General features: G+C 36.3%; 2 protein-coding genes across 10 annotated transcripts in view; both read left to right on the top strand.

Moving 5' to 3' along the window:
- Cngl (Cyclic nucleotide-gated ion channel-like) overlaps positions 1 to 15,382 on the top strand; it is a 489,773-nt gene that overhangs the window by 198,318 nt on the left and 276,073 nt on the right. The gene's annotated exons all lie outside the window — the stretch shown is intronic.
- On the top strand, positions 739 to 3,026 carry LOC141430839 (uncharacterized). Its single transcript, XM_074091701.1, has 2 exons — positions 739 to 919; positions 1,682 to 3,026. Exons 1-2 carry the CDS (start codon positions 739 to 741, stop codon positions 2,815 to 2,817), a joined length of 1,317 nt encoding a protein of 438 aa, XP_073947802.1. The 3' UTR covers positions 2,818 to 3,026.

Raw genomic sequence — 15,382 nt, 5'->3', positions numbered from 1 at the left:
CATTTTTGTCATGGTGGTGTAACAACACGGACCTATATCTCTTTCAAAATATGTACCAATATTATAAGAGTAACATATATTTTTCACACCTCTCCTTCAGAAAAGTAACTTTTCCTCCCTGGCGAGAGGGAGCAAAGTGCAACTTTTCTCTTCAAGGCAATTCTAAGTGTTGTATTGCAAATGCCATTTTTTGAACTTGATAATTGTAAAGCCACGCCATTTTCTATGCTGGTTGTTCTTTAATAATATTAAGTATAATTTTTTTCAACTTTATTAATGCTCGATGTGAAAAGTTGTATGAGCCAGTCGGGAGCAAAATTGTTTTCATCTTGGGCGCTAAGACTTGAATCCCTCATTACGCTTAGGATTCTACTCAGTGTGACCAGATTTAGCAGAATTCTGCGATTTTGGCAGAATTTGAACCCCATTTTGATACTTAGCAGATTATACTGCAGAATAGAAAAAGTTAGCAGATTTTGGCAGAATTTAATAAAACTTTAGCAGAGGTTTAGCAGCAAACAGGATTTTTAATTAGCCGAGTTTAATTTGAATATGTGCTCAACAAAATAACTACTGTTTTTATTTTAATTTATGTCACAATTTTTTCGTTGTACTGACAACACTAGTACTTTTAGGGGAGTTCCCCAAACATGTATATTCTCTCTCGAGTAACAAGGACGCGTCAATTTCTTTGTAAATCGTAGTAGTGGTTTATACTGTGCGAGTGCGGACGTAACAATGAAAAGAAAATACGAGCAAAACTATAGATCTGAGTGGGAGGAGGATCCTATGTTTTCGTCTTGGCTTTCAAGAGCAAAAGATGACCATAATGCTGCTTTTTGTAAAGCTTGTAACATAAAATTAGTTTCACGTCTTTCTGTTTTAAAAGATCATGTAACCACATCGAGACACAAGAAAAGTATTATTGGATATTCAGGACAGTCATCCGTGAGTAGAATTCCTAAAAAAATACATATTACTTTACAAATAAATCTATTTTGTTAACTGACTTGTACGTTCTTATTGCAGGTTCAAACATTTTTTTCAAAAACTTCTTTGACGGATGAGGTAAAGAAAGCTGAGATCAAGATATGTACATTTTTGGTAGAACACAATTTGCCATTTAGAATTATGGATCATTTAAGTGACTTACTTGAAAAATGCTTTCATGATTCAGAAATAGCAAAATCGTTTTCATGCAAACGAACAAAGGCTGCCGCATTAACTTATAATGTCCTGAAACCAGAAGTTGAAAAAGAAATGCATGCTGAAGTACGTTCCCGAAAGCCTGTATTTTCTGTTGTTATTGATGAGAGTACGGATGTTACTTCAACGAAGGTTCTTGCTGTAGTAATAAAATATTCCTCTGAGAAAAATAACATCATGCAATTGAAAACAAAATTTTTGACATTAATGAATTTAGAAGGTGAGTCAGCTCAGCATCTGTTCGATGCTCTTTCGCAGTCACTAGCAAATGCTAACTTGGACATAACGCAATGTATTGGGTTTGGTGCTGATACAACTAACGTAATGTTTGGGCATGAAGGTGGTGTGATTGCTAAAATAAGAGAAATTAATCCGCATTGTGTGTTCATAAAATGTGTGTGCCATTCAATTGCTTTAGCTGTAAGTCATGCCAGTAAAAGCACTTTGCCAAGAAGTTTAAACCAGGTTGTGAAAGAAGTTTATGGTTATTTCGCACACAGCAGTAAACGACAGCGTGAATTCCAAGAATTCCAAAACTTTCTTAATTCTGAACACCACAAAATTTTGCAGCATTACGATATACGATGGTTGTCATTTCATGCATGTATCAACAGAATTATTGAGCAATGGGAGCCACTTAAACTTTACTTTCGTGGACAATATCTGGAAGACAAAAACATTTCAGCCGAATTCTTACAGCAAAATTTTGATAATCAAATCATAAAACTTTACTTTTACGCCCTAGATTATATTTTACCGATCCCTAATAAGATGAATATAATATTTCAAGGTGAGTACTCCACAGTACAAAGGGCATTCAAAGATTCGGCAGATATGCTAAGTTGTTATATGAAAATGAGTTACTTGAGAAGCACAAATCCACTGGACTTTGATCCGAGTTCAACAGTGAACTTTTTACCTCTGAAAGAAATATATTTGGGAGTAAACGTCAGTAAACAAATTGAATTATTAGCTCAAAATGCCAGGCAAACGTCAGAAATCACAACTTTCCTGCAACGCATTCAATCATTCTTGATTCAACTCTGTGTTGAACTAAAATTGCGTTTACCACTTCATAAATTATTTCAGCAAATGCAATTTCTTGAGCCACAAAACATTGTCTACAAGGATTTCACAAGTTTGGCTAATATGGTTTCTCAATTTCCTAATTTGGTTGAAGAATCTGACATCCAAACGATTGACTCCGAATACAGGGAGCTAAAATTGGACAACACAGTGTCCGATCTATTAGAATCGGGAGGTAGCTCCGGTACGGCTCTGAACATAGAAAGGTTTTGGGGCCACATTGCCAAAATTACCAAGGCCGATGGAAGTAAAAAGTACCAACATTTGGTAGACTTTGCAAAGGCAATGATGATTATGCCCATGTCAAACACGGCGTGTGAGAGGATATTTTCTCAAGTAAACAACATAAAAACTGAATTGAGAAATAGATTTAAAAACGAACACGTTTCTGCCATACTGCACGTGAAGCAAGCTGTGAAAGAGCAGGATGGGTGTGTGAATTTCACACCATCCAAAAATATGTTAGTCAATGCAGGAAACTCAAAGACTCTGTATAAAAATGTAGATGTTAATATGCCAAATTAATAGGTTAGATTAGGTTATCTGAGTTATGATTATTAATAAAAGAAATATACTTAAATTGTGATTATTATTATTAATAAAAAACAATCGGTCATGAGTCATGAGCGTTTTTATTTTATATATTTTCATACAAAATTTGAGTTCAATCGTTAGCAGAATTTAGCAGAATTTACCCGAGCAGCTAGCATTATGCTCAATTTAAATCTGGTCACACTGATTCTACTTTAGAATCCCTCGTTACGCTCAGGATTCTATTGTAGAATCCTTCGCTACTTTCTGGATTCAATTTACGCCCTCGCTGTAAATACACCATTTTGCTCCCTTGTGACACAAATAACTATTTAAACGAATGAAGCTATAAAATTAGAATTCTAGGGTTTATCTTTAGCTTATCAGAGATCTTTTTTAAACCTACTGGGCGGAAAAGTACGAGTAGTTAGACGACGAGGCAGAGAAAGGCCAAGATTGATTTACTTTAACCAGGCGAAAGAGAAAGTGGGTATCCTATCGTACCAGGAAGTAAAACAGCTGAAGACAGAGAGAACAGAAGAAGAGCAGTATCAAATTCTAGCCTTCCACATTATTTATTCTGTGCTTCCAGTATAATCCAGCGCTGCTAGATAAAAGTGTGAAAATATGAAACTACCGTGAGACTCACTCATATTCAATGAAATTAATCCGGATAACGTACGTCTTAAATCGAGTTGCTCCGAGATGAAAGGCTACGAATTATCCCGAAACATGTCGAGCTAAACTTACTTTTCTCCTTTACTTGACAACTAGCTTTTGCCCGCGGCTCCGCCCGCGTGGTATTCGGTTATCGCGCGCTGTTCCCTCGGGAACTGTGCATTTTTCCGGGATGAAAAGTAGCTTATGTCACTCCCGGGCCCATAAACTATCTCTATGCCAAAAACATGTCGATCCGTCGCTCCGTTACGGCGTGAAAGACGGACAAACGCACAAACTTCATTTATTCGTTATTTTCATGTGTTTTATGTACAATAAAGAGTTTAACAATACAATACAATACAATACAGTAAAGGGTTATGACGTGATACTAATTTAATTTATTGAGTGTGAAAATAGTCGTAATATTTCTAGAAAGATGATAGGCAAGTATCTTGGGCACTCCTTGTGCCTCCAGATCGAACCTTAGTTCACGCGGAAAGTCTTTTAGTACTTGCTTAAAACTTTTACTTTGAGCGAGTGCTTTTTTACAAGATATCGGAAGGGGATTAACAAAGGAAAAGGTTTTAAAAGTTTAAAACTTTCGTACTTGTGGTTTTTAATGGCTGGATAGGTTTGTTTTTGTTCTGTATTGTAGATTTTGCTACAAACTTATTGATAAATACTTACATTTGAATCAAAATTTAAAGTGTTCAGTTTGCTAAAAAACATTACTAGCACAGCGTCGTCACGGGCCCTCACTTCTGAACTTTGATGTGCTTCTTTTTGGTAATTTTTTGCTTAACTGACAATAGAAAAGATCCGTTTCAATATTTTCTGGTAATTCGACTGACGAACTAAATAGATAATATTTTTTTACCCATAAAACAACCCCATTAGTTGTTTTAGGGGTAACAAACATTTTTTACTGGACTAAGTATAAGGACGTTGACCTTTCTTTAATCAAACTTGTTATCAGGGTTCTTACTCGAATAACTTCAATCAAAAAAGGGCTGGAAAGCTGACATAGAAACTTTTCAAAATGATTATGACGCGAAGTTTATAAATACGTAAACTAACAATTTGGTGTCACGAAGGAGGAAGAAGAAGAAAAGTGACTGATAACGTGATATATGTAATCATCATCATCATCCCAGCCCTATATACGTGCCACTGCTGGGCACAAGCCTGTTCTCAGAATGAGAGGGCTTGGGCAGTACATCCCACGCGGGCCCAGTGCGGATTGGGAGCTTCACACACACCATTGAATTGCTTCGCAGGTTAATGCAGGTTTCCTTACGATGTTTTCCTTCACCGTAAAGCTGGTGGTAAATTTCAAATGTAATTACGCACATGAATTTCGGAAAACTTAGAGGTGCGAGCCGGGGTTTGAACCCACGATCCTCTGCTTGAGGGGCCATAGGTCAAACCCCTCGGCCACCACGGCTTCCTATATGTATGTAATGTAATATTTTAATGGCATTAATTTCTATACAAATAAATCTATTATTGTTATTGCTAAAGACTTTCATGGGACCGAAGCCAGTATGATGGGGCCTTTGTTACCATATAATACAAAAAACTCGCCAAGTGAGAGCCGGACTCGCGCACGAAGGGTTCCGTACCATTATCTATACAACATTAGACATTAGCAAAAAAACGGTAAAAAAAAACAAGTTTGCTGCATGGGGATCCCCCTTAAATATTTATTTTTTAATTTTGTTTTTAGTATTTGTTGTTGATATAGCGGCCACAGTAATACATAATCTGTATCAGTTTAGCCGTGTAACTATTACGACTTGTCCAGGTAGAGCCTTGTGACAGACAGCGGAGTCTCAGTAATAGGGTTCCGTTGGCACCCTTTGGGTACGGAACCCTAAAAACATGGGCTATCCCTCATACACCATGAGGATGCTAGTGGTAAATTCAATTCAATCGATACTATCGATGATTCCGCAAAATGTCGAGGTTGGAAAAGACACTATCAGTTTAGCCGTGTTAGTGGACAGTTGTCCACGGTTGCCAAACTATTGTCAAGCAGGAAGGGACATAAAATGGCCTACGGGGTTGGGATACTGCAAACAGAATTACCGGGCTATGGAGTGAAAAGAAAGTAAAGATTTATTCACTATTCGCAAAAACTTACAACACATGGAGTATTCAGGTTGTAAATAAAAAGAAAATAACCTAACCAACGAAAAGTTGGTAAACCCCCGACTTTGTCAATTCAAAGTTCAATACCTCAAAAACGGCTGAACCGATTTTGATGAAATATGTCTGTCTAAGAACCATCGCTAGAAAACCTAATTTCAACTTATGCTTGCAGTCTTGCAGCCTGGTGTTTTTTGGAGTCACGTAAACCTTGTCGCGAACCCCCTACCGTCGAATAGCGAACCATCATCATCATCATCATCATTTAGCCATATTTCGCCTGTTTTTTAGCCCTCATTCATTACACTACCAGGAGGGCTAAGTACTACGAGATTCTAAAATCCAAGTTCATATCGTACCGTCCCTCTCACTCTGGTATTAAATAGTATTAGAGCCAGCGGGACGGCAAGATACGAAGTTCGAATTTTGCCTTCGTAGTATTGGGCCAGGAGTTAACTTAGATTGTCTCAATAATATTACTTCATATTACATCCGACCAAATTGGTACAACCTCCGATCTCATGTACACGCAATAAATTAATTTCCATGCGAGATTTTTGCTGTTTGTTTTCCTTATTGGCGTTTCCGATTTGTGTTATTGTGCCCCTGGTAAGGAATGGTTACACGAGACGCTTTTGTTTTTATTACATGATGTAGTGAAGAGATTTATAAATTACAATCGTAATTTTATTCATTTGTTTACTTAGGCTTAGTAAAAAAGGAACATATTTTTTTACAAACTGACCGTGGTTGACCCCTATCTCACCTGATGTAAAGTGCAGATGAGGTCAAAGGAGTTACACATCTCACTGGTTTAGTACCTTACTGGTTTATCCGGAAATATTTCCTTAGTAGTTCGAATCATGAAAAATGAACACAGCGCTTTGTGCGGACCAATGGAACACTAACTACATAAGGGTGAAGACGCTCCCCCGCCTGGAAGTCCATTCTGTACTTTCCATTCGTTCAGCCACTGAGTAGCCTTTTGAACTTCACTTTATTAAGTACGAGTATGTTCACAATAATTGTATTACATATATAACTCCCCCCCCCCTCCCCCTTTAAGGGATAATTTCGCCTTTGTACATCTCTTTCTCTTGTTAACTGTAATTTTCATATGTTTTATGTACAATAAAGAGTTACAATACAATACAATGTAACTGTATAACCCTTTATTGTACATAAGAACAGATGAAATGAACAGACAACAAGATGATAAGATGTTCAAAGGAGAACTTATCCCTTAAAGGAATCTCTTCCAGTTAAGCTTTGGACGATTGGCAAGATATAAGAAACTACCTAGAGTAGTCACCGATAGTACAAGAAAAAGATAAAAGAAGCGAAATTTTAAATTCGTTTCAAAATTTAATTTACCTTTACATATTAGGGTAACCGCAGATTCGATGGCTAATTTGTCATTTTATCTATCGTGTTTATTGCAAATCAGTTATTTTATAGGAAAGCTTAGCAGCTAAATTTATATTCTTACATTTAAGCCTCCGCCGGAAATGGTAAGCCTTTATTTGATCCGGTCCGATTGAAGCCCATAAAGTTGTAGATAAGGTCGCCCAGAGCTATCGATTAAGCCTAAATCGGACCTTTCTATAGCTCTATGCATCTATGGAGAGTTTAGAAGGATATCCGAAGGCCGGAAAAAACATTTTCACCCGCTCGCTGTGGCTTCCGAGGTCTCGTTATGTCTCTTTTTTCTGCGTTAGTATTACAGCTAAATTCAATTCGTGAGTTAACTATTTTTTTTTATTTTTATTGAGGAGCAAACAGTCGTATAAACATGAAATTGGAGACAAAAAAAATAAACAGATCTATAGAACTAGATATTAATGAGTAATTTAACAAAACGTGACAAACACACAAAATTGGTTTATAATAAGTATCCTTATCACTATTGTGAATGTTTACCTAAGATGTACTCTCTAAAGTCTATTTAAATGTTTTTTTTAGAAATGCACACGTACGTATTCCCTGCATAGTGGGTTCTACTGCGAAAAAATTTAGTTTAGTATTTTTTTAGTTCAATTCTTTTTTAAATCTTAATAAGTAATATAATAACCTAACCAACCTAGAAGAATTAAAATACTTCCAACATTGACATTTCAAAGTTCAATATCTCAAAAATGTTTTTATCAAACATAGCTAAGAACACTGCAAGGAAATTCACTTTCACAAAATCGAAACTTGTCCATTCGTTAAAGAGCTACGACGACACAGACAGATAGACATTGGCGTCAAACTTATAACACCCTTCTTCTTGCACTGAATAGAATAGAATAAAATAGAAAACGTTAATTCGCATTTCGCAAATTACATAAGTACCTACACAAAATAAACAAGTATAGAGTAAATATTAATGAAAGTATTTGCGAAATCGCGAAACGGTCTCAGCAGTGCGGGTTAAAAATATGAGTACCTAAGCTAAAATACTCTAACAAGATTTTACTTATATTTTTTTAAGTGAAGCAAATATACAGCGTGTATTTTTGATACTACCTCAAACTGTAACCAGACGAAGATTTAAGTGCTGTGAACCGATATCAAAACAAATTGTTAATTTAGAATTAACTACCAGACCGTAATTAATTTTTGAAATATTTTCGAGCAGCAATGTAATGCGTACCTACAATAATTTGATACGAGACAGAAGCGTCCTGTGACAGCTGTCACGTCAACAAGTACGACGATTTAAATAAAAACAAACTAGTACCACGTAGTGATACATTGCGTGCTATTTAATTTTGCAAGGAAAATAATAAGCCTAAATTTTTAACTAAAACATAATAAAATATGATTATTAGGGCCTTCACTAACTGCCCTTGAAGTTTGAGGTAGTATCAAAAATACACGCTGTATTATGCGTACCTACCCAAAGCGAGTTAACGAAACTAACAGTATACCCTCGTACCTCGAAAAAGTCATGTAACCTGTTGTTCATGGAAAAACAAAATGTCGGTCATAGTACAAAGAAAAATAAAAAGTACCTCGCTGAAGTACGTTTAGTTTACTTCTTCATAGTTATAAGGATCCATTTCAGCGGTAAGTTTGCGAAGTTTCTCGTTTATTGGCTCTCTGAACTATATTGGATGGAGAGATATTAATAGCTGATAATTCTACTCTTACGTAATGGATTTCAAAAACATAAAGGGAAATGGTCTTTAGATGTTCCAGCAAACTTATATCTCTGACGTTTGGGTTGCGTTCCCACTGAGATGAGCGAGGATGTGTTGCGACGAATGTGTTTTTCACGAACCAATATCCTCGCACAGTACAGAAACAGCTGATATGACTGGAGTGAGAATAAGTAATGAAGCGTTTCTATTGGTTCATGAAAAACAGATTCCTCGCACATCCCTGGTCGAAATGCACCTTTATGGTGTTGTTATTATGAAGAACTGTTTTAAATATAAATGTTACCTATATACCAACATAGAAAAGTTGAAAATTTCGTAGTTCTTGTAAAAAATAGCATCGAACGGTTTATCTCTTTGAAAGCTACGATGCCAAATCATATTATACAGTTATCATTATTATTATCATAGTATAAAGACCGTGTAGGAAGGAGGAATATCTAAATTATTGGAATTTTTAACAGCTTTTTTATTTATTTATTAAGCCACAATTTTCAAAATGACAACTTACAAATATTTTCACCAAACTCGTAAGCAGTTTGTTGGCGAAGAAAGCACTCTTTTTTTATAAACAATTACAAAAATAGGCTATAAGGCTTATATTAACTACATATCTTATGTCTACTAGCGTTAAATGTCCCAGTGCATCTTTTCAGAAATTAACTTTTTTTAAGTGTAAGATGGATATCATTTGAGAAATGGATGATACCATGAACCCTCATTTAAACGGCAGTCGGGTGAAACCAAAAACAATTAAGAAATAAGAACTGCTGTTTCTCCCTAATGCGACTTAATGTGCGAGCTTATCTAGGATTACTGAATTACGGAAATAATCTCAAAAGTTACTCAGCGGGAAGTTGGCATTAAAAGCTTCAGAACTTTGAATATTTCCTGTACTACATTACTGAACTCAGGTACCTCGCCGGTGACTTAGTTTAACTAGACTAAAACTTTCTGACTCAGTTAGGTCAGTGGATCTAAACTATTTGTGTAGAAACTGTTTCATAATATATCTGTAATGTTAAAAAAGGAGATGAGTCAAAATAGTAGGTTGTACAACAAGAGCATAAAACGAGCCATTTTACCCGAGGCGTTCATATAGCCACCCGAGCCGGTAAAGTGAGGGTGGATAGACAAGTCGAGGGGAAAATGGATTTAATACTCGAGTTCTACACTACTTTTCACTTCGATGGCGAGGTAATGAAATAGCAACAGTGGAAACAATTGTTCACTTACTACGTACCTTTTATTGTTCATGCATTAGTTATGATTATAAATTTTCATGTTCACGTTCAAAATTTCACCTTATATATATATATATTATATATATTTATCTTATGGTCAATAGTTCGTTAACACATATTAGAACGCCAACAAACATAAAACTAGAAGTAAAAACACAGCTGCGAAGCTCAACTGAGTCCAATAGTTTAGTGGCAATATTGACAAGTGGAATAAAAAAGCCTTGTGAATTGGCACTTTGGCAATTCCTTTCGATTGACCAGTAACGACCGTTGAACATCCAGAGACTCCATAATGCCTGGATTAATGGCGATTTTCTAGATACTTCAGCTTTATAGCTAGTCTGGGCTCGTACTAAACCAGGATAGAGTAGTTGGTTAGTCGGTACTTACAATTTAACAAGGCTGTATTCAACGTCACCTGTTAGTATGCTTGGGCAATCTTCCATATAGAATTTAACCCACTTTGGTTATATTTAAGATACGTATATTGAATGACTAGTATAGGTGTTTTCTAATTATCTTCAAAAATTAACATTAACTTTTAAATATTTTATACTTCAATCTATTACTAGAGACGATTACTAGGTACTATCAGCTCTAAAAATATTGGTACTTAATTTGTTAGCACCTTATATTATAGGCCGCTAGTCTACTTTGACTTTATGTTAGGGGCAGTTGGTCACTATCTCAGCTCAGTCTTTGACCAGTTTACTTTTAACCAAACTCAAAAGCTTACGTAACTAGTTGTGGAATTATCTGGAATTCTGACGCAGATGAGGAGCGAAAGACAATGTATCGACGTACATAAGATAATGTTGGTTTGTGGCCGAAAACAATGCCCATGGACCCAACAAGTGGCGCATCTGACTCAGACAATATTCACAAGCCATAATGTATCTAATGTTTGTCATAATTTTTATTACTCATAATTTTTTTCCCGAAACCGCTATTTTTTCAGAAATTAATCGGTCTTCCAATAGGTTAGTTTTGTTTTATAACAATTATGAACAATTAATGGATTCAGAGAAAAAAAGTTATGACAAAAAATTAATTACATTCTGACTTTTAACAACTATGCGAGCCGATGTGACCCCTCCTATAAGACAGTACGGTTCCTTAAAGCTTGACTTGTTCCAGTGTTCTAGGTTCTAAATAATTTTAGGAGACAGTACTTCCCATTTGATTCTTCTTGTCTGTTTCTAAAATGTTATCAACAGCAGTGTGCTTGTTCTGCATGTGGTAGGACCTTGTGCAAGGTCCGCCCGGATTGCTACCACCAGCTTGCTCGCTAATCCTGCCGTGAAGCAGCAGTGCTTGCACTGTTGTGTTTCGGCGTAGAGAGTAAGACAGCCGGTGAAGGTTGGCAACGCATATACAATCTCCCTGGTGTTGATGGGTGGTGATGATCTCTTACCACCAGGAGACCCACTTGCTCGTTTGCCATCCAGTGAAATAAAAAAATAAAAAAAAAGTGTAGCAAAACGAAATCATAGTAAGGCAACTCAGCTCAGTTTTCAACTGAGTGTTATTCCCCGATTTTCTTCATGTTTCCCAACAAAGATACTCCCGCAAAATAAAGTCACGTCAAGTTTTTTTTTATTCGACTAGATGGCAAACGAGCAAGTGGTAAAAGATCACCACCGCCCATAAACATCTGCAACACCAGGGGTATTGCAGATGCATGAAACGAAGTCCCAAAAGGTCAGAACAAAGTAAAAGCGATTCCCACTTAATCCCCTTTCCGTATTGACGGATGACAATGTGCTCAAAATTTGTACTTTGTCACAGTTTGCTGACTCAGAGGTTTCCGTTTTACAGCCAATTTTATAGGAAGCGCATTCGCCTGCAGTCTTTGCCAGTGCTACGTCCGCTATCTGATCTGCTCTAACGATCACGACCCGCTTTGGGCGCGAATCTTCACCATTTTATGTGTTCCTGGTAAAAGGTTAAACCCAACATTTTATCGATAGTTTGATACAATGATTTTGTAAATGAGAATTATTTGTTTCGATTTTGATAAACCACATCATTTTTGCTTTGTTGATTTCAGGAACTTCTTTCTTGGAATCTGTTTGCGGATTCATTAGCAAGTGCTTAATTATTAAAGCCAGTTTATGGCAAGTCATACTTTTGTTGCGTATTTTAATGCTGGCTAAAAAATTATGAAATAACAGAAATCTTCATCTAGTTTTTTGTTATTTTTTATTAACACTTAAAAATAACGCCATAGATATACAAGGATATACATTCATTTATTTTTAGTAATTATCTATTGAAGTGGGACTGGGCTGGACATGTCTGTCGAATGAACCCAGAACGTTGGGCCAAAATTGTTACGGAATGGGTGACGGATACCGTAATAGAGGCAGACCGAAGAGGAGATGGAGGGACGACTTAGATGGCTATAATGTGGGATGGCGGGAGCTCGCCTTTGACAGGCAGGAGTGGAGCAAGAGAAAAGAGGCCTTTGCCCAGCAGTGGGACACAAAAATAGGCTAATCAAAAAAAAAAAAACTATTACTCAAATCAACTCAAATGTCACACCGGAACTTGTAGCAGTTAGTGATTTTAAATGGTTGGTAGGTACCGGTTAACATGATTCAACTTTTTGAACTCCATCTAATTAGTGATGGCACCAATCATGAACTTGAACCAAAACAATAACTTTCCTCACCCGCGACCTTATGATAGCTACGTTTATGCAAGATACGCCTGTTCATGCAGTTGCATAAGAAGGACGTTAGTATCATAGGGTCGCGGGTGAGCAAAGTTTAGTTTATTGATATGGACCTCCGCAAAGTAATGCCTATTCAATAAATTAATCATGTTAAGGACATAAATACACAGTAATGAACAACAAGGATTCAATGCCATGGAGCTCACCATGCATGAACTTTACAAGCTATGATCATCAGTTATCTGAACATTAGTGTTATTAGGGTAGAAGTAAGTTTTTGGCCTCCTTAACACCGCTTTTAGCCAGTTGACATATTTGGAGTAATATACATATAAAAAGTTATAGTATTAAAACAATATGTTTAGTAAATTTTCTAAAGTTTATTGCAATTAACTAAAATAATTTCCTTGCTCACCCGCGACCTTAGGATAGCTAAGCTTATGCAAAATATGTAATAATATTAAATTATTTTAGTTCATTGATATGGACCTCCGCAAAGTAACGCCTGATTCAATAAATTATTTATTGCAATTGTATATTTAAACATTATTAAAAGAACTAGAGCCGTATCTTCAAATTTGAGTTAATAGAAAAAAAACCATTTCTACATGACTGGTGCCATCACCATCACACCAACATGCAACCTAGGTAACAAAGTAAATAAATTATTTCTTCGTCAACTTATTTAAAAACTGAAGACAATACAATTTTATCACAAAACTTGTTTACCCGTAACCGATCCCGTGAATTAATCGTCCTTTAAACAAAGCTCTACACGAGCTCCGGAGGCTCTCCACTCAAAAGGTACCAGGGTCACATAAAGCTGAAAGAAATTCAAAACCATTACCCTTATAACGAATATGGGACAAAGGAATATAAAACATCGGTTTATACGGAGCGGCGCTGCCCGAGTGGGAACAAATTTTTCGCGCCTACAATTCCACCGCGAACGAGTTATGTGTGTCATTTATATGCGGATATAGAGAAACAAAGGGAGGTATTTACGAGTACTGTAATAAAATAAATGTCTGTTGAAACATTCTTCGAGGCCTATAATAATCAAATACTGAAGTGGGCTTTGAAGGCGTTAAAATTGCGTTTTTATAAAAAAAAACATGAGTTTAACATAAAATAAAAACCTTTGATGAACTACTTCCCCTGGAGTACAAAAAAAACCGTTGATGCGCAAAAATTTGTTTTGTTTTAATGGAGATACCATGACACACAAATTTATTTTTTGTTTGCTTTTTAATATGTACGAAACCCCCTGTGTGCGAGCCCTACTCGCATTTTCCCGCTTTCAGCTGGTAGTGAATACAAACAGCATCTAAATCCCACGTTTGTACGTACATTTTGTATGATACTTTGCTTTCAATACATTTCAGCGGTTCTGATAGTTCAGAGCGCAGGAAGGAACAAATAGCATTCTATTCCTGGTAAAGGAAAACATTTGCGAGCGCTTTATGACAGGTGTAAATGCTAGGAAACTTCCCACGACTTAGTTTTTATTGCACATTGCATTTGTTGTCTTTACGGTCTGCGTCATACTCACTACTCTGATTACGTAACAGTGGCTTTATACTTCGGAGTTCAAAATTCGAACTTCGTATTGTACTGGTCCATCTATATACGAGTAAGTGCTCGTACTGTTCCACCTACGCTAACACTATTTAGTAGGAGGATGAGAGGGACGGTAGATACGAACTTCAAATTTCGAATTTTGATACAGCCTTTCTGATTCGATATTCGCGTTTGACGTCTCCTTATCAGTCGCTTGAGCGCCAACGGTGTAGGTAGCAATCATAGAGATTTTGAGTGACGAAAGCTTATGATCGCAGTTTGTCTGAAGTAGTAAACACAGTACAGTTTAATGATGACCACTACATATAGCCCAAAGGAGCGCACGTACAAAAGTACAAATCCGATTCCGATATTTCGTACTTTGATCGATATTCAAACTGTACCTACGTCAAAGGATTGTACTACATTTCGAATCATAAATTCCGATGAAAAAATTTTACAAGGATGTTTAGTCAAAGTAATTCAAACATCTGCTGAAATATTTCGTCGTGACTAGTTTACCTCTCTTGTTTATCAGTACGAGCTACGATGAAGTACCTAACTACTTAAATTATTATTTGTCTAATTTATGTTTCCACGCGCGCAGAATTTAAAACGTGGCAACAATTACTCGTGCTGCTACTAGGAGAACAGAGCTAGGAAAGCGTTAACTGCATAAATTTAAGTCGTTGGAAAGTTCGCTTTGAATTGACCGTGAATGGGAAAGTTTTTGAAATTGAACGTGCTAAAAGTGGCCTTCGTCACTGTAGATACTTTTAGTGCATCATATACTGAAGACAAGAACCGTTAATTTTTAATATTACTCACGTATTTTTCTAGGGATGATTCTTTCAACTCTTATATACACAATTGTAGTTTTGGTAATGACATCTCGTGGTAAGCACGGCCAATTAATGATAGCCGCCCTTATGAACCGCAGTTTTGAAAAAATAACGAGACTTGTCTACTCGCGGTTACTTTTCATATTATCCAAAAGCAAAAAAGTTGTTTGCCTATTTACTTACTTACCTTCAACATTTTACTACCATATTATTTTATTCGGCCTAATCAAATTTCAACTCAATCGGATACCAGGAAGTGGTTGACAAATTGTTTGTACATTTTTA

The sequence above is a fragment of the Choristoneura fumiferana genome, chromosome 9 (assembly GCF_025370935.1).
Source record: "Choristoneura fumiferana chromosome 9, NRCan_CFum_1, whole genome shotgun sequence".
In the NCBI taxonomy this organism is placed as follows: Eukaryota; Metazoa; Arthropoda; class Insecta; order Lepidoptera; family Tortricidae; genus Choristoneura; species Choristoneura fumiferana.
The sequence above is the reverse complement of the archived record's forward strand: the minus strand, read 5'-3'. Positions and strand labels throughout refer to the sequence as shown.